This window comes from Coptis chinensis, chromosome 2 (genome assembly GCF_015680905.1).
Source record: "Coptis chinensis isolate HL-2020 chromosome 2, ASM1568090v1, whole genome shotgun sequence".
Lineage (NCBI taxonomy): Eukaryota > Viridiplantae > Streptophyta > Magnoliopsida > Ranunculales > Ranunculaceae > Coptis > Coptis chinensis.
This window is the reverse complement of record NC_141457.1, coordinates 109,779,659-109,802,989: the sequence shown is the minus strand read 5'-3', so window position 1 is coordinate 109,802,989 and position 23,331 is coordinate 109,779,659. Positions and strand designations below refer to the sequence as shown.

Here is a 23,331-nt window from a genome sequence, read left to right as displayed (position 1 = left end):
GTTTAAGTGTCCTCATCCACGAGGTCATCCAGTGTTTCACAGTGAGAAATTGAGTCTTTTATCCGTAGTTACCCATAAAAATTTTATTTTATCTTTTCTCTTTAATTTTCTGTCATTTCTTTTTTGTGAAAAGAATAAAATCTAAGGGTTGTTTTATAGTCCTGCATTTGGTGAAATAGATATCACTACTGCTTTAGGACAAAGATTGCGTGAACTGGAGGATTCTTCCCTTGTTTTTTAAGCATGTCCGGTTGCTGCTAAACTTTGTTCAAAAAATTAAGGCTGCCCACTCCGCAGTGTCTTCTTCTGATGTTGTTGTTCCCATTTAGGCCAAATGCTCACCATATGCTCATCGTACTTCCTCGAGATGTTCATCAAAAATTCAAAAGTTATCAAAGTTGCCTTGCGTCATTCAAAAGCTTTTCTGAAGTACGACAAGAGTGAGAAACTGAGAGAATAATAGAAATCATGGTTCCCATGCTTCTCCAGTTACTTGCTTTAACCGTAGTCATGGTCCTATTGAGCACACGTATTAGATTTTCTATACATCAAAATTTTAACAGCACCTAGTTCCAAGACTGTTGACATATAGTTGACAGTTTGGGTCAACTTTTTTGAAGTATCGTGAAGTGAATTGAACTGCCCAAATTTCTATTTTTGATTTCTTCTTATTTTAGTACCATATTGAGAGGCGAATAAAGTGGTTGAAAATCACTGGAAAAAGCATGTGAGTGGGTCAGTCTGTATGTGGGGCAAATGGGTAATATTGCGTAGGAGAAAAGAAAAACAACGGAAAAGTAGATGTTGGTATGTTACGTGGGAAATCCGTTTTGGTTGGTTTTTGGTGGGACGGAAATTCAAATAAAATCAAACTAAGGATGTGGTCCGACCTGGCCTGCGCAATGAGACCCGGGAATAGTCTTTTACCAATGCAAAACAGCCAAAACTTCAAATTTTGATTCCAAAGTCTTCAAGTCTTGGCGTAAACGAACAGAATGATAACTCCCTAAACGTCAACTAGATCCAGAGACTACAATTTGGGAATTCTTTTTCGAATTAACTTTTTAAATGACATTTTTTTGTTTGACTTCTTTTGATTTTTCGGTAATGAGTGTCCTCCTTGACATATTGTTGAAAATCAATTTACATTATAAATTCAGAAATGGTATCTAATTATTTTCATTTCACGCATTTCTTAAAACAATTTGTGATAACGAACCCACAATTAACCAACCATTGAGGCACATAAATTTAAAATGTACATGAAATATCTTCCCTCAACTCTAAAATAAAGAGAAGATGGTGACAATCGTTTTTTCCATAATCTAAAATTAGTGGAAAAAAAGTACCTAATCACATCAAAAACGTGTTTGGTAATAACAAACCAAAATTAATAAAACGAAAAGGAGCACGGTTATATATGGCAATAAATAATATGTTATTGATAGAGAGAGAGAAAAAGGAGAGGTTAGTAATTAAAAAAGAAAGATAAACCAGAAACGGGGGCACTTGTTTCGCCCACGGACGCTTTCAGCCCTTATTCAATGCTTTACCAAACTCTCCCCATTTCCTTCCAGTTAAACCCTTGTTCTTCTTTCTCACCTTCAACCCCTCTTCTTTTCCCCCAGAACAATCACTTTCTATCTTCTTCTTCTTTTTCTAATTCCCAACAAATGGATTGTGTTGAAACCAAAGCTTTGAAAACCAGTTTTTCTGAGATGTTTGCTTTGAAAACAACAACAACGACCCAACAAATTTTCAATGAAGATTTATGGTGTGGAAATGGAGCTAATGGTGTTGCTGGTGATGACTTGTTTGTTGAAGGTCTTCTAAACTTTTCAAATGAAGATGTTCAAGAGAAAGAGAAAGACTTTGTTGTCGAAGATGATGACGAAGAAGAAGAAGGGTATTCTTCTGTTTCTTCTCAAGAACACGACTTGAAAACTTGTTCTGATGGTCTTTCTATAAAGAATGAGTTTGGTTCCGTTCCAGAAAGCGAACTCACTGTTCCGGTAAGCAATTTTAAATAAAGAAACGGTTTTTGACTTGGCGAGTTTGTTTGTTTATCCTCATTTCTGAAGAAAAAACTCGTTTTTACACTTTCCAGGCTGATGATGTAGCGAACCTTGAATGGTTATCTCATTTCGTTGAGGATTCTTTCTCAGAGTTCTCTCTTCAACATCTCGTGGGAAAAACAGAACTCAATCCCCAAACGAAAAATGACAAGGGGTCTGAAATGTTTATTGAAACACCCGGTTTGGGACCAGTTGGTGTTGCGACCTCTGTTCCTGCCAAAGCAAGAAGCAAGCGTTCAAGAACAGGTGGGCGGGTTTGGTCACTCGGGTCATTACCCCTTACTGATTCATCCTCTTCGTCGTCATCTTCCTCTCCTTCTTCCTCGTCATCATCTTCTTGCCTTATCTTCAACAACACGGGTCAAAATTTGGATATGTTCAGTTTTATGGGAAAACCACCAGCAAAGAAGCAGAAGAAAAAGCCCATGCCTGAGGCCCAACAACGTCGTTGCAGCCATTGTGGTGTTAATAAAACTCCACAATGGAGAACCGGTCCTTTAGGTGCAAAAACCCTTTGTAACGCGTGTGGCGTTCGTTACAAATCAGGTCGGCTCTTACCCGAATATCGACCCGCTATTAGTCCGACTTTCTCAAGTGACGTTCATTCCAACAATCACCGTAAAGTGCTGGAAATGAGGCGGAAGAAAGAGGTAACTCAGCCTGAATTAGCATTTTAACCGGTTCGAAGCTTTTGACTTGGTCAGAAAATTATTTAATGAGTTAAATAGGCTTATTGTCGGTTTAGAATTGCCACTACTGGTTCGGATGTATATTGGGGGTTTAAATTAGCATTTGTAACGGATTTAGTTTTAGGGAGGTATTTATTTTTTTGATTTTATTTTAATTTAGGTTTGTAGTGCATTTATTTTGCAGTTTTAGAGATTAGGTTCAGAAAGACTCAGAGTGATTTCTGACAATTTGTTTGCTTTTAGGAGAAATAGAAGAAAACAACTTCTGGTTTGTTTTTACTTTCTGGTGTCTGAATTTATCAGTTTGTTGGAAATTTGGAATATTTTTTAATTTACAGCCAATGGTTTGCTTTTTAATGGACGTGAGAGAGAGAGTGGCGTGAGAGTAGTGAGTAGTAATGGGTGGGTTTGTAAGCATTGACTATCGCTGCATTATAAACGCATGGTAGGATCATGTGACGTAATGAGTTGCTTGAGGTTACTGGCCTGGCTCCCATTCACGTGCTTTCCATGTTATATCAAACCTACTTTCCACCAGAATCAACCTACCCAGAAGCCCTAAACCTAAACTAAATATTGAATATAACGTCTCACTTAATACATAATAACTTCCATCCTGTACTCGCTGAGTCTGAATATCCTGCTCGCACTCATTGTTGGTTTAGGCTTGATTTGGTTAAGGCTCACCGCGCACTGTTGTATCATTGTAAGATTGATTTTGGTTACTGGTGATTGATAGGAAGTGGTTGCCTTCCTGTGGGTCAAATCCCTACGTAGGTATTTTCTCTCCAAGAACCAATCACTTCCTATCAACCAACACCTTCACTACATCAAACCCTGAACTAAATCATTATATAGTGTAATGTCATATTAATCTCTAGGGATAAAAATAGACATTTACAGTACTCATTGACTAGGCCAGTTCTTGCTTGTTCTATTCTGTTCATTACTCTGTTATAAGGGGACATAAGAATATTCTTGTTTTCTTACTTCTAAGAACGAAAATGGTAAGCAAATTTGTTGTGGGGCGTACACGAGTGGTTATCCTGGCGATTCCTGGAAGTGTGGTGTTGTTTCGTTAGCCAAAATAAGTTTGCTCCAGTATTGGGTCCCAAATTTTTTTTTAAAAAAGTTTCGTAATATGGCACATGGCCTGCCTTTATGTCGCTTGGGGCACACAATTGTTATTCCAAGCACCTCTAATGGCAGAATTAATGTAGGATGTAGAAGTCATTCGAGTTTAGCCTTTCTTTGACAGTTTTACACATAAGCTGCTCTACTGCTAAATGCAAGTGTATATTTTGGTTTAGAGTGACTCTTGCGGGAGGGTTGGAGGGAAGAATTAAAATTACCTATGAGATAGATAGTTTGTAAAATATAAGAATCCAGTTCATATAGATTATCGAAAAAATAATCCAATTCATATTTCCTAGAGAACTAATTGTGGAGGACTGCCATTGAAATTGATTTTGTTTCCAACCGCAACTGAATTACAATAGTGCAGATGCAAAACACTTGTTTTTTGGTAGAGCTCATTGCTTAAAAAAACTTCAATGAAATTGTTGCGCCAAAACATTCATGACTGATGACTGAAATGTGTATTATAGCCTTACAGTGGAATTTGAACTCATCCACACAAACGATGCATGTCCCATTGCTGTTGTGGTTTTGATGTGGGGTTCCTTCGGTTTTAAGTTCTGGCTACTGATTATGGTTCTTCTTGTGTCCGCAACCACAAAGAGAATATTAGCAGTTAAAATATCTATAATTTTCTGTCTATCATAAAAAAAACAGTGTGATAATGATGATAGTGACATAGATATTTTAAAAATCAAAACCATCACGCTATTTCAGAGAGTCTTTTGGCCGGTCTTTCTTTTGAGGGTGGAGATCCTCTTTTGCATTCCACTCATTTTAACAACAACAATCTTTACCACCTTTGTATTCATCACCCAACCTTTTTGACTTATTTTGTTACTTACACAACATCTGTTTTGTTTTCTTTACTGATTTAGGTTTACCAAATCTATATAGAACAATCCATTTTGCTAAATTAATTATAATAGCATATCTAGGGGGATACCAAATAACTGCTTTGCTAGTAATTTGCCAACAAAAAATAAAAATATCATCTCTAGGTTAATATAATTTTGGTTGCAAACAGTTGGTCGAAAATTTGATTCGAAGTTTGCAGGATGCCGGGGTGCACTTAACGTGGGGACGTCCGAATTTGATTTTTATTTATTATTATTTTTATTATTTTTTAAGTAAAATTTTATTGATAATGATAATGAATTTTCTTTTCTAAATAGCAAATCATATCCTCTTACATACAAACTCGTTAGGAAAATCAGACATGGACAGAGGAAATCATCCAAACGGTTGCTATGAGGCATATGATCGAGCCTCGAGGCTCAAGCGATTCAGGCAAAATAGATATTAGGAATTTGGAAGGCTCCAATCCATCAGCAGGGCACAAGAAATACGAGCAGCAAGGGCTAGAAATGGAGGAGTGATCCCAATACTAACAAATACTCAGATCCTCAATCTAGTAAACGAGGAAATTATCCCTTATGCTGGAAATTCTCTAGAAGGTAATGCAGCTCAAGGTAATCAAGGGCAAGGCATAGCAGAACTTATAGTAGCCGATCATTTGAATGCTCCAATTCAAATGATTCCAGGAGTTGGTCAAAACAATATGATAATCTGGCATGCAGGAATGAGCTTTGAAGCATCAGGACCACCTCAGCTGGCACATGGAGATGCGAATATGACAGATGGAACTATTGTGATTAATGACACCACTGAGATTAATGAAAGCACTGCAGTGAATGACTTAGCACATGAGGATAACAGTGGTGGGGATCTAAGACAATCTTTGAAGAAAGTTTTCTGATAGCACTTGTAATTGGAAATGGGAGTAGAGAGCAACATGGAAGGCATTCTGGAAGCTTCTAGTTTAGGGATAGAGCAGATAGATAATGAAATACATGTTATGGAACAGAACAAGGAGGTTTTGGACACTACTTCTCTGGGGGTTCTTGTGATGGCTGACCCTTCTCAGCCATCACCAACAATATAATGATGAGCTGGAATTGCCGCGGTATGGGTTCCACCGCAATTCAGAATCTAACGGATCTGGTGAAGGAACAACAAATAGATATTATATGTTTGTCTGAAACAAAGTTTACTGAGGAGAAAATGCAGAGAGTAATGAAGAAGCTAAAGTTTAAGGATAGTTGTATAGTCCCAACTGAAGGTCTCAAAGGCGGTTTAGCTGTTCTATGGAAGGAAAATGTAGATGTGGAAATTCTAGGAGCTACAGCAAATCACATTACAGGTAAAGTCCCTAACTTCTATGTTCCAGATGCTTGGTATTTTATTTTTGTTTATGGTGAACCTGTGAATCATAGGAGAAAGAGAGTTTGGGATGAAATCAGACTCCCAGCTCCATACATATGTGATCCCTGGATTCTATTAGGTGATTTCAATGCTATAGTCTCACTTGAAGAGAAATCCGGAGGACATTGTCATATGAACAGAAGCATGCATGATTTTAACGATTTCATCAATGACTTAGGGTTCTTTGACTTAGGTTTTAGAGGTCCCAAATTCACTTGGAGTAACAATCACTCCTTTAAAAATCATATCCTTGAAAGGCTTGACAGAGCCTTAGCCACCACCAATTGGATTGATATGTTTCCTGAAGCTTATGTTCTCACAAAAGTTAACTCATCTTCAGACCATCTTTCTCTCATCATTAATCTAGCCCATTTTGAACCAAAACTCAAGAAACCTTTTCGTTTTTATGAGATGTGGCTTAAAGAACCCTCTTGCAAAACCACCGTTGCTCAAGCCTGGATTTCCAATGAGTATGCACCTGGATGCTCCTTCAATAAGTGCATTACTAATACTAAGAAAAGGCTTATCAAATGAAACAAAGATGTTTTTGGAAATATTTTTCAAAAAATTAGTGAAACTAAGAAGGATTTGGAAAAGTGTATGTCCCTAGAAGTCACTGAAAAAAGTTATTTGAAATGCAAGGATTTAAAGGATGTGCTTGAAGACTTATATGAGAAGGAAGAGAGTTTCTGGAAACAGAAGTCAGGTTTTAATTGGATTAGAGAGGGAGGAAGAAATACCAAGTTCTTCCAACTCTCAACAATTTTCAGGAAGAGGAAGAACAATATTACTAGGATCAGGGATGATAGTAATTCTTGGAAATCTGGTAGGGGTGAAATAGGGGAGACTATCAATAATTATTTCACCTCCCTTTTCACCTCAGACAATCCCATTCCTGATCAAGACATTCTTAATCTTTTCAGTAGTGCCATAACTGATAGAGAAAATACAATCCTTACTGCCATTCCAAGTCCCCAGGAAATATGGAAAGTGGTGAACAACCTTAGAAGTCTTAAGGCACCTAAACCAGATGGGTTCCAGGGGGTTTTCTTCAAATCTTTTTGGCCTACTATTTCCCCTGTGGTGTCTGAGGCTATTCATGATTTCTTCAACTTTGGGTGCTTACTTTTAACTCTCAAAGAAACTTTCATAACCCTCATTCCCAAAATCCCAAATCCTGAGCACATCTCAAAATTCAGACCTATAAGTCTGAGTAATTAACTTTATATACAAGATTATCTCTAAAATCCTTGTAAATAGGCTTAAACCTTTACTTCACAAGCTGGTTTACCCCCATCAAGCATCTTTTGTTAAGGGTAGATCAATAGGTGATAATACTAGCATGGCCAGTGAGATCTTTCATGGCATGAAAAAGATGAAAAAGAATAAGCAAGGTTGGATGACTATTAAACTTGACATGGCCAAGGCTTTTGATAGAATGGAGTGGAGCTTCATAGACTTTATTCTTGATAAACTTGGTTTTTCTACAAAGTGTAGGAGTCTGATCCAGCAATGTCTCTCCACTGTCACCTATAATGTGCTCCTCAATGGTTCACCACTCAGCAAAATTTATCCCTTCAGAGGGCTGAGACAAGGAGATCCCATCTCCCCCTATCTTTTCATCCTTGCATCTGAAGCTCTTTCAAGAATGCTTCTTAGAGAGGAAACCTTAGGTAATATTAGTGGCATTAAGCTTAAACCTAGGTCCATCCCCCTCACTCATCTTCTTTATGCAGATGATCTCATAGTTTTTTGCAAAGCCACCTTCCAAGAAGCCAGCTCCATGAAGGCCATCATCAAAAGTTACTGCAAGGCATCAGGCCAAGTAGTAAACTGGGATAAATCCAGTGTTTTCTTCAGCACAAATGTCAATACCAAACAACAAAGTTTTATCAAAAAGCTTTGGAGAATAAAGAGTTTCAATGAGAATGAGAAGTACCTAGGTGTCCCTATTGCTCTTTTTGCCAAAAGAAGTAAATTTTTTGATTTTCTGATAGATAAAGTTCAAAGAAAGATGACTGGTTGGAAAGCTAAGGTTTTATCACAAGCTGGAAGGGGAGTTTTAGTTAAGACCGTGGTCCAAGCCATCCCTACCTATACAATGAGTACTTACCATGTCCCCATCAAAATTTGCAATAAAAAACTGGATCAACTTGCAAGAGATTTATGGTGGAATGGTACTGATTTATCCAAAATCATACACACTGTCAACTGGGACAATTTATGCTCTCCAAAAAGCCATGGAGGTATGGGGTTTAGGAAATCTAGAACTATGAACTCTGCCTTGCTGGGAAAGCAGTGTTGGAATCTGCTGCAGAATCACGAATCTCTCTGGTCCAATTTCTTCAAGTCCACCTATGGTAATTGGTGGAGAACAAAGGATACAGAACACATGCCATATGCCTCTCTCCTACTATTGAAGGGGTATATGCAAACACTTGACTGTCATTCAGGAAAACTCTTGCTTCTCTGTGGGGGCTGGTAATTCCATTTATCTTTTTAATGATCTATGGATTTCTTTTAACAACAAACCTCTCAATCTACAAACCACAAGACACTACCTTACATTCTCTTAAAGTCAACCACATCATCCGCCCTGAGTCTTTGACTTGGGATTTAAATAGGATTGGAGAATTGTTTCCAACCTACATAAAACACATCATCAGCCTTATTCATCTCAGGCCAAGTCATAGCCAGGACCATCTCATCTGGCTAGGACACATAAAAGGCAAATATACTATCAAATCTGCCTACAATCTCTTATGTCATGAAACTGATATTGCTCATGGCTCTAGTTTCAATCCTAACACTCTGAAAAAGATTTGGAAGGTGAAGATTGAGGCAAATTTCCAAAATTTTCTCTGGAAATTGTACATGCATTATTTGCCTACTGGGGAACTTCTTGCCCCAAGGAGGTTTAAAGGAGATTTATCTTGTTGTTTCTGTTCTAAGGAGATAGAGTCTGATATCCACCTCTTTTTCAACTATGAATGGACTAAATGCCTTTAGTATGCCTCTGATGCTTCCATCAGAGTTGATTCCTTTGATTATTTATCTTGTAGATAATGGATTGAGCTCTTTATCCTTTTGATTGAAAATGTTGATGAAGATCTTAGCAAGAGAGGGTTGTTCTGCCTTACTCTTTTATATGAGCTATGGAAACATAGGAATTTGGTTAAGTTTGAAAATGGTACTGCAGTACATATTGTTATTTGGAATAATAATCATATTACTTGGAGCAACCATCTAAAGGCTTTCAAGATGGCTAACCAAGCAAATGTTGTATACAGGGTTGCGCCTGTAGTACATAATTAGGATGATATTTTGTCTTCTTTTCATTTTGATGCGGCATATGACAGGAATAGTTTCAGAGAAGTAGCTGGTGATTAGTAATGATGCTGATGGAAACAATCTCATTGCAGCTTTTACAAAGTTCATAGCCAAGAATGCCCAGGAGGCTGAATTCATTGCAGCAGAACTAGCATGCAAACTGCTGCATCATCTCTCTCCACAAGCTGCAACATTTCTAGGAGACAACAAAGCAGTGATGGAAACTATTGCCCAGGATGGAGAAGCTACAGACTGGAACTGTATGCCAATTGTTCTGAACATTAGAAATTTTGTTAACTCTTTGCATTTTCCTCTTATCTGTAATTGGATTAGTAGAACTTTGAATGGGGAGGCTCATATCTTAGCACAGTGGGCTATGAAATTCCCAGGTGTAGAGCCTCCATTAAGTTTTTTGAACTGTAACCTTTTATATTTTGAAGTGTAATATATAAGGTCGAGTTATCGAAAAAAAAAAAAAACTTGTTAGAACTAGCTGTCATTATGTTATTGTCCATAACTTTTTGCAACATCTTAAGGAGCTCAACAGACTGTTGTGCCAAGAAGCCGAAAGTGTCGAAACTGAATAGAATGAAACAATGCTGGTTAGCCTTACAAGCATCCTCGTGTTTCTCAATCTTCATTGTCGCTGCTCTATTAGCTGCTTCTCCCACCTCAAATACTCCATTTCCAATCCCTACCAATGGAGATGCTCCAGTTACATCAACACAGACATGTTTCGCCTCAGACGAACTGTAGATCAATACATCCACAGGCCGAAGCGTCGATCTACCTTCATTCGGATCAGTGAGAAAATTTATAGGAGCCTCCTTCACTTGTACTCCAGCCCTCCAAAATGTATCACATAAAATGTCTCTGATATGATCATGTCGATATTTGAAACTTGAAAAATGTCGACAATGTGTTGCATGATCCCTGAAAGCATCTAGTCTACTCTTTTTGCAAATAGGGCATATACCACCGTTAACGAACAAATGAATCATAAGACGATACAAGAAAATAGAACGATACTCCACCGGCAACATACGCTGTCCAAGTCCCTCCATCGGAATAGCAAGTAGAAAATCTTTTGCATGTTTTGACTGCAAGCATCCAATGACTGCCTTTTGACGAGCAAATAACTCAAACTCCCTCTCAAGACCAACAACAATCTTACCATAAAATACTTCTACCAAATTTTTTTGTGGTTTCGCGAGGACAGTAGCATTCACAACCAGAGAATTGAGGTCAAAATTGGGTAGACAGAGACTCAATGCATTGCTAGCAGCATCAATAGTCTCATCCAAAGGCACTGAACCGCAACTCCTAAGAATGTGGTTCCGAAGCTCAGAAGTCTAACAATGGAGGGCCACAAAATCAAAAGTAGGCACATCAGTAGCATAATAAATACCTAATATCCTATTAATATCAGAGAAATCAATCAAGTTTTATCATTAAACTCTAAGTCAGAGAACAATAAACCAATAAACATTCAAAACCTATGCAAGTCTAGGGCTTCATCTCAGCCTTAACTTGTGGTTTAGCTAGACATGATATTTGGAACAATAAAAATAGAAGAAAGAATCCATTAACAAAACCGTCGTCTTGCTTGGTGGTATTCTTTTCCAACTAGTCTGTTCCAGCACTTTATCTTCAGCTCCAAAGCTCCGCCCTCTCCTCTAATATCTCATATTTCTTTGTTTGTGGGGCTCCCTTCAATCTTAGTTTTGATTGGTATATATATGGTTTGATTAGGGTAGCCAATCAATAGAGTTTGATTAGGATTGGAACTTCTAATTCGGTCTAGTCCAAGCAGTGAAAGAATTGAAATTCAATTCTTGTTTCGTCATCTTGAGAAAGGGGTGCCCTCCGATTGGGCATAATAGAGGGCATGCACCCTCTAACTTTGTAGAACTTCAAACTTTCACATAGTAGCTTCAGAAAGTCCACTTCATGCTATTTCCAAACTTGTATCGAGTGCACTCTCTATAAGCAAACCATAATCATTTTGCAATTCTTTTAAGAACTCAGGTCTCAGCCCGTTTCGTCGCATTCATGTTGATTTATGTAAAACTAAAGAAATTAAACAAACTAATTAAAGCAAAATATATTAATTAACTAGACAACTTAATATAAGTATGGGCATAAATATGTAGCATTTATGTACTTATCAGAAACTATCTGTCATGATTGAACATGATGTAGTGGTTTAATCACGATAAGTTCTACCAATAAAATCATACCCCTCAATGTTATTTCTTTGCCACAACATGCCTTCATGCGTCATGCCTGTTAGATGTATTGGTGTACCTAGGTTTTGTCACATTTAATGCTTCCCATTTTTTTTTAAATTTGGCGCTTTTATTCAAATGTCTCATCAGGTGTTGATAAAGCCCGTGAAATTTTTCGGACCCATCCGTTTAATTGGAGATGAAACATAGTCCAATTGTAATATAATTTATTCTCTTACCACTAGGCATGCTTAGATGCTTACCTGTCTGCTCTGTGCTCTGTTGGATGTATATATATGTGAAGGATGCAAAAATTCGTTTGGCATCAAAGAAGGTATGCTCTAAACTTTCATTAGAAAGTGGATACTTGTGTAATATTGAGATGCATAGTCTGTCTTGTTTATTTCGTCAGCCATGTATAACATGATTGAAAGGTGTATAAGTGTTGCTACTGATTTTGTGATAAACAATATGTTTTGAAAGTTAAAATATGGTACTACACATAGTTCGGACATTTAATTTATCAACATGGATATGGGTACGGTGTTCAGGATATGACTGGTGGAAGTGATGAAATTGATGAAAACACACGCACACGAGCAATCCAGTCCTTTAAAAAGAAGAATATTCATGTTGTGCACGTCTCTACTGGGGATGAGCATGTGGCGGCACTTGATTCTAATGGATATGTTAGTATTCATACTTAATTATCAGTTGACATTCAGTATACTTACATGATTGGCCAATTGGCATTGTCCTAGTAACGGCTAGAGCTCTCTGTAATGGTGTTTGTGTTAGGAATATACAACTTAATTGTACTTACTCTTTACCAATTACCAAACTATACAAACCTTTTGTCTTGTAAGTGTCTTGTACTTCTTAATTAAATCCGAGCCTAGTGTAGATACACTATGTCCTTAAGACAGATTTTCCCCCTCACGGTGCTTGAAGGTTGATGGGAAACTATCTCCCAAGATAGAACGGTTTCCTTCTATAGAAAGCTAGCAAGATTTCAATTCTATGACTCAACAACATAGTATTTGACTAAGAACGAGGAGGAGAAGAGAAAGATCGAACTTCTGTGTGATGCGGTGTATGTTTCTCTCCAAATTCATCCACTATTTATAGGTGAGTGGTGCCTTTTGAAAACAACACAATGACTCTTGGGAAAAAGTAAGCAACTCTTTGAAAAGTCACATGTTTGAAAGGACACACCATTTCGGCATATAACAATTATTTCAACCGGTGCCTTATTTCGAAGGTTGCACCTTTCGCATGATACACCTGTTTCAAACCGGTGCACATTTCGAAGGTCGCACCTTTTCGCATAATGCAATCGCTTTTCAAACAAATGCATCATTTTGAAAAGGTTTTCTCACATTACGTCTTGTTTCAAGAAAAACCCATTTCATCTTAAGTGGGGTAACTTGGGAGACAAACTACTCATTCATATTTAAATGGATTTGAGCAAATCATTTTTCTAACAGTTTGTAGGTTTATACATGGGGCAAAGGCGCTCTAGGTGATGAGATTGACAAGACCACTACTTGTGATTATGCGCAACTGGTACATACTATCCTTCTAACTATTTTTCTTATTATTATTATTTTGGCTTTTCTAGTATATGAAAATAGGTGGTGGTAGTATACTCTTTAAATTTGAAGAAATTTTTTGGAGAATTTGGTCGCAAATTTCGACCAACTCTAGGTGGTCGCAAATATTGACCGCAAATGCAATTACAAACCCTACCACGCGCGACATTACCACTGTCGCCCCCAAGTTAAAAAAAAAACTCCCGCGACATTCCCACTGTCGCACCAAATTGAAAAAGTAAAAAAAAAATAACTTGCGCGACATTAGTAGTGGCGCGCGCCAATACTACTAGCGCGTGGTGCTGGTCAAAGTAAAAAAAAAAACTTAGGGCGACATTACTATTGTCGCTCCGCATCCGCATCCGCATCCAAACTTCCAGATTTGCAAAAAAGAATGCGAACAGATAGGTTATGCGACCATGAATGAGGCCACCTAGAGATGGAATTCCGAAAAATTCCGAATTTTTTCTTCAAATATGAAGAATTTGACAGGTTATACTACCACCTAGAGATGCTCTAACTGGTACATACTATCCTTAAAGGCTTTTTTGATGTTGAATTTTATAGATTGCATAATCCTTAAAGTCTTTTTTGATGTTGAATTTTATAGATTGCATAAAAAGGGAGTTATTATTATTATTTTGGCTTTTCTAGTATATGAAAACAGTACGTAATTGGTACATACTATCCTTAAAGTTTTCTTTGGAGTTTTCTTTGATGTTGAATTTTATAGATTGCATAAAAAGGGAGTTGTTGGGTGTAGTTTGTATATGGTAGGATGGAACTCTTTTTGGTGCGGCATATAGAAGGTTTACATGCCTCGATGTCGATCACGCTGAATTGGTGGCTGCTAACCTTGCTCTTAGGTGATGGATCCAAAGAACTTCACAAAACCTTGCTTCTCTTCTTCTCTGTCTCTCAAGCGCCAAAAGTGAGTCCTCTTAAATTATTAAGTGTTTAAATTAAGTTATTATGTGCTGGTGGTCTAGGTGTGGTGCAGGTGGTGTAAGTGGTATATCTTTTTTTTTTTTTTTTTTTTTGGCAAGCCTGTTTTAAATGAGATCAGTAACTCTTTGATGCTGGTGGGGTTCGAACCCCATACCTCTGGTATCATCATCCAAAGGTTTTACCGACTTTGCTAGTCGGCACCTGCTAAGTGGTATATCTTGTCTACTTTATTATGATATGTGAAAATACTAGGTGGTGTAGATGTGTGATGGTGGTGGTGTAAGTGTGGTGTGTGTAGGTGGTGTAGGTGGTATTTTGTCTACTTTATGATCTGTGAAAATACTAGGATGGCAATATGGCATTGTACACATTTATTCAATAAAGAAGAGAGGGGGTTTTGTTGGGTTGGTTACTTGGTTATGGTATTTTTTTAAAAGAAACTAAGCTGCTGGCCAGATTTGGAATGAGAGGCCTTGTTCGGGAAGTTGTCATATCACTAGTTTGGAGTGGATGGATTGGAGATAGTGCTCTTGGTGCTCCTGCTCATGTGCCAGCTTCATCTGCAAGTGTTGGAGCAACTTCTTGGTCATGTTCAACACCCACCAGCACCCGGGGAGGTGTTTGAATTGTGTGTGCAACTAATTGATCTTTTTAACTCCTCGCTAATGCAACTAGTCCATCCTCATGTAGTATATCCCTTTTACTTGTTGATTTACCTAGGGGGTTAGGTTTGTATTAGTGCATGGAAGTAGGCAATTTACTTGTTATTCACTTGTTACTGGATTTATTCCTTTAATTCCATGTGCCTTAATCAATTTCATTCTTATCTGTTGCAGGTACTCAAGAAAAGGTTGCTGCTCATGTTTACGACATTGTAGCAATTGAATAGAGATCAACTTTGACTTGAGCATGCACATAAATGAGTTGGGACAAGGCCAGGGGCCATTCACCAAGCAAGCCCCTGAAATTGATTGGGAAAATGTACTTTGAGAGAAGATTAAAAGGCCGACCAATACAATGCAATCCTCTATGACAAGATATTAGACATCCCAAGATTATGTTAGGTGAATTCAGTTCCATATAAGTTTGATTTGTAAATTGGGATATAGACTGATGGTTGTATTTGTATAATAATGTTTAATTGATTGGTGGCTTTGTTTCTTGTTATTCATTTGTTGATTAAGTATGTGGAATGTGATCTTTATATCATATTTGCCAAAGCTAGATGTGCAGGGTGGATACTATTTGACCCAGGATTTTTTTTGTTTTGTTTTAGTGGCTATAGTTTACTAACGGATATTTCCGTTACAACAAACAATTATTAAATAGCAATTGACACATCCATTACTAACGGATATATCCGTGACTTACAAATTTCTTTTTCCGCTAGAAAAAAAAGAAAGAAATTGAAGTGCACCAAACTGTACTAACACATATATATTATTAGAAATTACAAATTTAAACGAGCTTTCAATAGTTGGCTATCCGTTATAAAGAATTGTAGTAACGGATATAACTGCTACTAACGTTATTATCAATAACGGTTATATCCATTTCTAAATTTGGCCTAAGTGAGAGTGACGCCCTAGAGGTAATGTATATAAGCGTTAGTAAAAATATAAATAATGGATGTAGCTGTTGGTAAATGCCTTTTTTGGTGTAGTGATGATATTTCAAGGATTTTAATGCAGATAAGAGTTTGCCTAACCCTATTATCTTGTTTCAAAAAAATAAAAGATAGAGAAACTCAAGTCTAAAGCGAGCCAAAATCAGGTTTAACATTTCTAAGAATTGTGTTCCTTCATGTCAAATAATTACACATACAGGTGGCAATGGGTCGTGTTGGGTCGGGTTCATGTCGTATCATATTCGGGTCACGTATAAAGAGAGCAAACTCAAACCTAACCCAATTAGTAATCGTGTCAAGTTTGTCAAACCCAAACCCAATCCGCCTATAGAACATGTTACCCAACGGGTGACCCGCTAAGCCAGCGGATAAATTTCGGATTAGTTTCGGATCAGATTCACAAATTACTTGTATGCAATTATATATATATATATATATATATATATATATATATATATATATATATATATAATGTACAAATTCACTTTTAGGTTTTAGATGTCAAAATAAGTTGTCAAGGTAGCCAACCCCTATATATATTATATATATATATATAAGGAATAATAAATTTATTCATGTAGGATTGATATAGGTTGCTTTAACCCTTTTGGGTATGAATGTTTGTATTCAAACAACTTAATGTTAAGAGATGCTAGTTATTGCCTTGATTATTTAACATATTTTATGGGAGATGTAGAGACTAGTTTATGTCATGGACCAGTCTATTTTGATGTCTATTCTAATTTAAGCTTATCTTTAACTGACATAATTTTTTATGATTCTATTTCATTACAAATTCAAGCTAAAGATTACAACTTTTTACCTGAATATGAAGTGATTGGAATAACTTACAAAATTCACTATAAAGTTTTACAAACTTTAACTCCTAATGTTCGGCATAAAACTACACCAGAAAAAATTGTTTTAATTAATACTAATATCTTAACTTCTAGTGTAGCTACACCTAGGATGATTTCTTGGAATGCAATTCATTTCCCAGAATCATGGACAATTATGAATGTTGTTCAAATAATCATTAATAATGACTTGGATCAAATAATTCAATCTATTGAAGGTGAAGTAATATTAAACTTTTAAAAAAAAAATTGTTGAAAGAAGCTTGTCTTTGAGATCTTCTTATAAGATTTTTCTACCACAATCTTCTAGACATTCAGTTTCTAAAACTGAATCTATTTCTCATTACAATCAGTTTCTAAAACTGAATCTATTTCTCATTACAATCAATATTAGTAGAAGAGATTCGCATCTCTAATCAATAGATACCACATGATATTTATAAATAGAACACTAGGGAATCTCCCACAACCTCAGAGATGGACGTCACTTTATAATAGATTTTACACTTTATAAATATGTATTAATTCTCAAAACCATCTATAATTCAATTACATATAAATAAAAATTGAATAACAAAACATATATTATATTTATTTTAGGTAGTTGGGATGATGAGATCTTAAAAATTAAGAAAACTTATATTATAATAGGTTATACAGGTTATGGGTTGATGACCTAACCCATTTGACTCGAGAACTAATAGATCGGGTCTACGAACTGGTTACTCGAGTTAACATATGTTACCCTAACCCAACCTATTTATTTGACGGGTTCAGCGGGTCAACCCTTAAATGACCCAAAACTTTTTTGCAACCCGAACCTACTAATTTTGCGTTGGGTTAGCGGGTCGTGTACAAAACTGGCACCCCTAATTACACTGGATGAGGGCCATTGATGGGCTAGGCTTAATACGAATGTACATTTACAAAGGCAGAAGTGCCAATATTTTGTTGTGTTCTAAAAATTGGTATAGGCGGTGCTCAACTGACTCACCTAGGCCTAAGTTGGTTAAAAAATTGGTGGATCGAATAGGCGGGCTTAGGCAGACTAAATGACTAATCGCCCTCTAGGCGGTCCAGTCAGTTTTTTTTTTTGAATGATTAAATGTTGAAAATAAAAGACCTATGAAGGCTTAAGATTTGAATGAGTTTAAAAGACTAAAGCCCAATGTAAATTATATGCCACTATAAAAAAGAGAATATATTTTTATTTTATATGAAGTCAATCTTTGGTCTTTCTATTAAAATTCAAGCAGATCACTTGCCATCTTCTTCAACTTATCTTCTTCAATTTTGTAATAAGTACTTTTGTTTGTATTTATTTTTTGAGTTATGGTAAATAATTTTCTTCATTTCTTGTAGTATAGGTGTGTATTACTATTTATTATAAGATACATTAGGGGGGAAAAACTGCCTAGGGCCTACCCCATCTAGGCAGACGCTAGCCGCTCTCCCACTGCTCAACTACCAAATAGCGTTTTTTAGAACATTACTATTTCGAGGCTTAAGAACCCGAATGAAGTGAATATTTGATATGGATGGTTCATGGTTACCAAGTTTTCATGTCTTCATTGTTGTATCACTCTTTTGTCCCTCAATCTCCTCTGTGTTGTCTCCTCTTTTATTTTCTTTCTCCTCCTCTTCTACTAGGTTTCTTATCTTTCTTTTTATACTTCCTCCCTCTCTTTCTTAGTTGTCCACCTGTCTCTGCATCCCTCCGTCTCCAATCTCCCACGGGTACATACTCCACGCCCTGAGTTTAGGTATCCGCAGACATAATATCGTACACCCTGTCTCCCTGTACTGTTTTGCTCCCATGGGTCTCCCGTCTCCCACGTGTGTATTCCAAGTCCTGTGATTTAGTTATCTGCGGACATAATACAATACTCACCTCCTCGCTTTGTTGTCTTGCTGCCACGCTAATCCATCACGGTATATTTCTTTTCCGCAGATTGGGCTACTACATTCATCTTCAAACAATTTGCAAGGAGCAACGAAGGCATGAAGTAGAGACTCATAACTTTATTTATAAAAGCACAAGCATTGGTTTGTAGCATTAACATTTCACAAAGACGGACAAGTAAACAGAAAATTCAACTTTTATACTACTCAGTTCTCAGTTTGAGAACTGAGGATCAAAATCAGCTAATGATAAGAACCAACATAATTTCAAAACTCGATCATCAATACACCATGCAAGCTTTCAGTATAAGTACGTGCTTATAGTATTCTATAGTGATCAGTAGAGTACTAGTTTAGGCACTTTAGGGACGTTTGCAGTGAGCAGTGCAAATGTGGTCGCAGTCGTAAAAACAACCAGGTCCACCACATTGAAGAGGACACTCTAACTTCATGCCCATGCAACGTCCTTCGCCCATGCATTGTGCGTACTCTCCAAGCTTATACACTCCTTCCCTGTTATTTAAACTTGAGTGTTTGTGATGGATTTTATTCTCTCTCCCTTCATTCCCATTGGAGCCAGTTTGCCTACTACCACCTCCTCCCCATCCCCAACCACTTCCGCCGCCTCCTCCTCCTCCACCACATCCCCATCCAGAACCTCTTCCCCCACCACCTCCGCCACCACCACCACCACCACCGCCACCTCCCCACTTATGACCATTTATCCCACCCTTTCCACCACCCCTACCACCTTTATGAGTTCCTCCTCTTCCACTACCCTTACCATTTCCACTGCCCCCACCCCCACCTCCTCCACCGTTACCGCTACCACTTTCACCTCCTCCCCCACCCCCACCACCACCTCCACCTCCTCCACCCTTACCGCTGCCACTTCCACTCCCACCACCACCACCACCACCACCACCTTCACTATTAGTATGCATTGTTGCAACATCATTATAAGAAGTGTTTTTTTTAACTTCTACATTTCTGTCAACATCCAAATTGGTATTGTTCTGTGGATGAAGTTGTACTTCACTTTGAGCAGTGCCACCTCCCAGTTCCTCTGTAATAAAGCTCAACCCGTCTACTAGATTCCATGGGATCAATACCAAACCAAGAAACATAAACATCAACCCCACATTTCTCCCTTCAATCTCCATTGCTGGCTACTATTTCTCCAAAAGAGACCACAGCAAAATACAATAATATGTGTTTAGGTACTGCAATCCGGCCTTCTTATATTAATGCATGATACACTAACATTATGCATGACAGCAGCCATACTTCGTTACTACGAAATGAACAAGTTGAAGATTTGTTGCCAACTCACTTCATCATTACAGACAACTATTTAAAGCTGAAAAAAAGATGATGAAACGGAAAAAAGAACGAAAGAGATGTCTTGGGATTTACTTTGTTCCCATCTACCAATGTAGTTTAATATTAGTGCATCTCTACTCTAATTGTAGACCTTCCCCACATTTTTCATATGAATACAGGCACGCAAAACATTGGGGTTTATTTAATTCACTTATCGAATTATTACAACATGTTGTAACTTATTACACAGTCTACATGAGTGCGCGGCACAGCTATGCATCCATGCACGCCTTATTTTGTTTTCTTAGCTTCAATAGATTAGCCGAGGGACCATCTAACCTGATCTAACTAGAATCAAGTTTTGGTTGAATAATGATTTGGAAATGAACTAACACCTGAACTAGAACTATGCACTAATATTGGTTTCTCTTATGGCCGGCAGTTTGGTTTAGATTTGAGGACATGAATCGAACCATATCAATGATGATGTCAAATTAATGAGGTGATCGAATGATATTAAACTAAACTGTTATACAACTCATACGTATTCAAGGGATTAAGCTATTGGCGATCAAAGAAGCAACACATTTTAAGTCTACTCACAGTTTTTATAATTGAGTATTCCTAATTGGTACGATAAAATTCGCTATTTACTCAGACCTATATCAAGTTGAGAATTTTTACTCGGGACATAAATAATGAACATTTCAATCACACCTCATGTACTAAGATAGCCATGTCATGTGAATTGAATCAAATGAAAATGGGGGACGTTTGCCGAGGTTCTAGTTTTGTGTTTTGGACATACGCCGTATGCCAAAAAAAAAAGTATGCAATTGCGCATACAAAATGTTAAGGCGACAGAGAGCAAGTTCTGGTACGGTTGGCAGGTTAAAATTTTATTCCAACAAAAAATATGAAAAAATTACTGGATCGGAGTATTGCACTACAAATTAATTTTCTTTGTAACCACTAATAAGAGCGTGTGGTGACCATGATTTTACGATTGTAATTGAACATATAAGTTCTTAAAAGATCAATGTCCACATATATTAAGGTTGTCATGTGGGTATGCCATGATGAGAGAGAGAGAGAGAGAGAGGTGTCTTTTGCTTGACGATTAGAGCAATAGATGGTAATCGTGGTGCCGTGGTGGTGACTGGTGAATAGAATGATATGGTCACCCCCAAAAAAGAGTGAATTGAAATGATAAGCGCAAGAGTGGCGTGGGCCCGTTGGGATAGATGGTGAAGAATGATAAGTGTGCAGAGAGAATGGGCATCGACTCATCGAGTGTCTGAGTTGGCTTTGTAATTGTGTATGCGTGGTTAAGGGGAGTGATTTTTTGCTCCCAGCGATATTGCTCCAAGGCCTCCAAGGGGACTCTAGAGCCAACCACATGTCCATCATAACTAGAAACCCAGCCTAATCTATTTCCAACTTTCTAATTTGTCCCTTAAAATTTCTCTTCATCTTCTCCACGTTAATTCTAGTCCGAGTTAGTTTGACTCTATTTTCATCAAGTTACGGCCATTCACAATCTTTGTTTCCTTAAAAAAATAATAAGGAGGGCGAGAAGCCCATTGCCGCAATTTTAAAATAGGAAGTCAAGATTTTCGATGGTTTTGGCTATCGGCTTTCTTATTTTACTTGACAATTGGTTGGCTCTAAAGTTAAGGTTGGAGGCCTTGCAATATCATTTGGAAAAAAAATCACTCGGTTAAGGGCATTCCAGTGCAAGGTGACAATCTATGCTAAAATGTTAATCTAGTCCGAGCATTTAAACACACCGGCCTACCTAATAGCACTTATAAAAATAATATTGAAAAATACATCGAATGCTCGCACCCATCCAAAAATTTAGGTTATGGCCATCTTGGTGACTTGCTTTCTCAGCAGCTATTGCTGCCATTTAACCCTTCGATAGCCATATCTCATATGGTGGGCAAATATCGTACATACCGATATTCGCTTTTATTTCACTAATGTTTAATACAATATCGGTTAGAGAGTTGATATATTCATATAAATTTCAGGTACAAAGGAAAGAGACAACGATGGACACATGTCACAAAACTATTGGATGAAGTACATGTGGAACAACTACAAAAGGATTGGTTGCAGAAGAGAGAAGGACAATATTCATTTCTCACACTTTATTTTTCTATTTCTTACATGTAAACCAGAGAAGAATGAGAGAACATTGTAAAACACCATTAATAAATAAGAAAAGCTTAGTGAATTTATCTTTCCTTCTTGTATCTCACATTAGCGCCGTCTGTGACTCTTGTTGTATCTATATCTATGTCCATAAATTAAAGTTTTCTTGTTGAAGCGAAATTAATGAAGAGAAGATTGGTTTGTCAATTGAGTTTTTTCTTGTTTTTCCACCATTAAAGCTTCTTGAATATGTTGTTATTTGATGGCTTCTTGAAGAAGATTACTTAAGATGATGAATTGATGGAGCTAGAAATAGTGGTAATGAATCTTGGTTGAGAATATGGGTATTGTGTTGGTGAATGACGAGAAATAGCTTGTACCAATATCAGTTTTCATCAAGTATTTCGCCCCCAAATGATCCTCTTATTAACTAAGATTCATCATCACTATTTCTAGCTCCACCAATCCTCATCTTAATTAATCTTCTTCAAGAAGACATCAAAGAAAAACAGAAAAACGGATTTAATTATGAATCATGAGGAAATACAGAAAAATCGAATTAAATTATTAAGAATTAGATCAAGAACTTATCTCGATAGTATCTCGACAATTTGGTTGTTTGGAAGATGGATTACATCTTCATCTCTTCTTTGAACTTCATGTTTAAAGGTTTTTCATGAAGCTTTAATGGTGGAAAATAAGAAAAAACTCAATTGACAAATCAATCTCATCTTGATCAATTTCTTTTTTTTTTTAAACAAATTAATGGGTTAGGCTACCTTGGACCTGCATTAGAATCTCAAATATACTATTCCATTGACATCATTTTCAACAATCTCTGTTAAATTGCGATCAAGTGGCGGGCTATTACAAAAATATTCCTCATCTTGATCAATTTCACTCCAACAAGAAAACTTGAATTTGTTTCTCTTAGAGCGGACGATGCCAATGTGAAATACAATAAGAGAAAAGTAAATATCAATTAAGTTTTTCTTATTCATTAATGGTGGTTTTACAATATTCTCTATTTCCTCTTTGGTTTACATGTGAGAAAAAGAAGAGTAAAGTATCGGAAATGAATTTGTCATTCTTCTTTTCCATCCAATCTTTTTATAATTGCTCCACATGATTTCATCCAATAGTTTTGTGACATGTGTCAATTATTGTCTTTTTCCTTTGTACTTGAAATTTATATTAA

General features: G+C 37.0%; 3 protein-coding genes and 1 long non-coding RNA gene across 4 annotated transcripts; 3 read left to right on the top strand and 1 right to left on the bottom strand.

The window, feature by feature from the left end:
• The first annotated feature begins 1,426 nt into the window (after positions 1 to 1,426).
• Positions 1,427 to 3,043, top strand: LOC147520481 (GATA transcription factor 5-like). Its single transcript, XM_086592025.1, has 2 exons — positions 1,427 to 2,012; positions 2,108 to 3,043. The coding sequence occupies exons 1-2, from the start codon at positions 1,545 to 1,547 to the stop codon at positions 2,750 to 2,752; spliced, it is 1,113 nt and encodes a 370-aa protein (XP_086448151.1). The 5' UTR covers positions 1,427 to 1,544; the 3' UTR covers positions 2,753 to 3,043.
• Positions 3,044 to 3,190: 147 nt separating this feature from the next.
• LOC147520480 (uncharacterized) lies at positions 3,191 to 9,985 on the top strand. The gene is made up of 2 exons (XM_086592026.1): positions 3,191 to 6,104; positions 9,589 to 9,985. The coding sequence occupies exons 1-2, from the start codon at positions 5,846 to 5,848 to the stop codon at positions 9,939 to 9,941; spliced, it is 612 nt and encodes a 203-aa protein (XP_086448152.1). The 5' UTR covers positions 3,191 to 5,845; the 3' UTR covers positions 9,942 to 9,985.
• Positions 9,986 to 13,717: 3,732 nt separating this feature from the next.
• On the top strand, positions 13,718 to 15,423 carry LOC147520479 (uncharacterized). Its single transcript, XR_015214420.1, has 2 exons — positions 13,718 to 14,247; positions 15,101 to 15,423. It is a non-coding gene; the product is annotated as an uncharacterized LOC147520479 (long non-coding RNA).
• A 3,329-nt stretch (positions 15,424 to 18,752) lies between these two features.
• LOC147520478 (uncharacterized) lies at positions 18,753 to 19,903 on the bottom strand. The gene is made up of 3 exons (XM_086594955.1): positions 19,435 to 19,903; positions 19,264 to 19,353; positions 18,753 to 19,209 (listed from the first exon to the last, which is right to left on the bottom strand). The coding sequence occupies exons 1-3, from the start codon at positions 19,811 to 19,813 to the stop codon at positions 19,013 to 19,015; spliced, it is 666 nt and encodes a 221-aa protein (XP_086451081.1). The 5' UTR covers positions 19,814 to 19,903; the 3' UTR covers positions 18,753 to 19,012.
• Between the last annotated feature and the right edge of the window lie 3,428 nt (positions 19,904 to 23,331).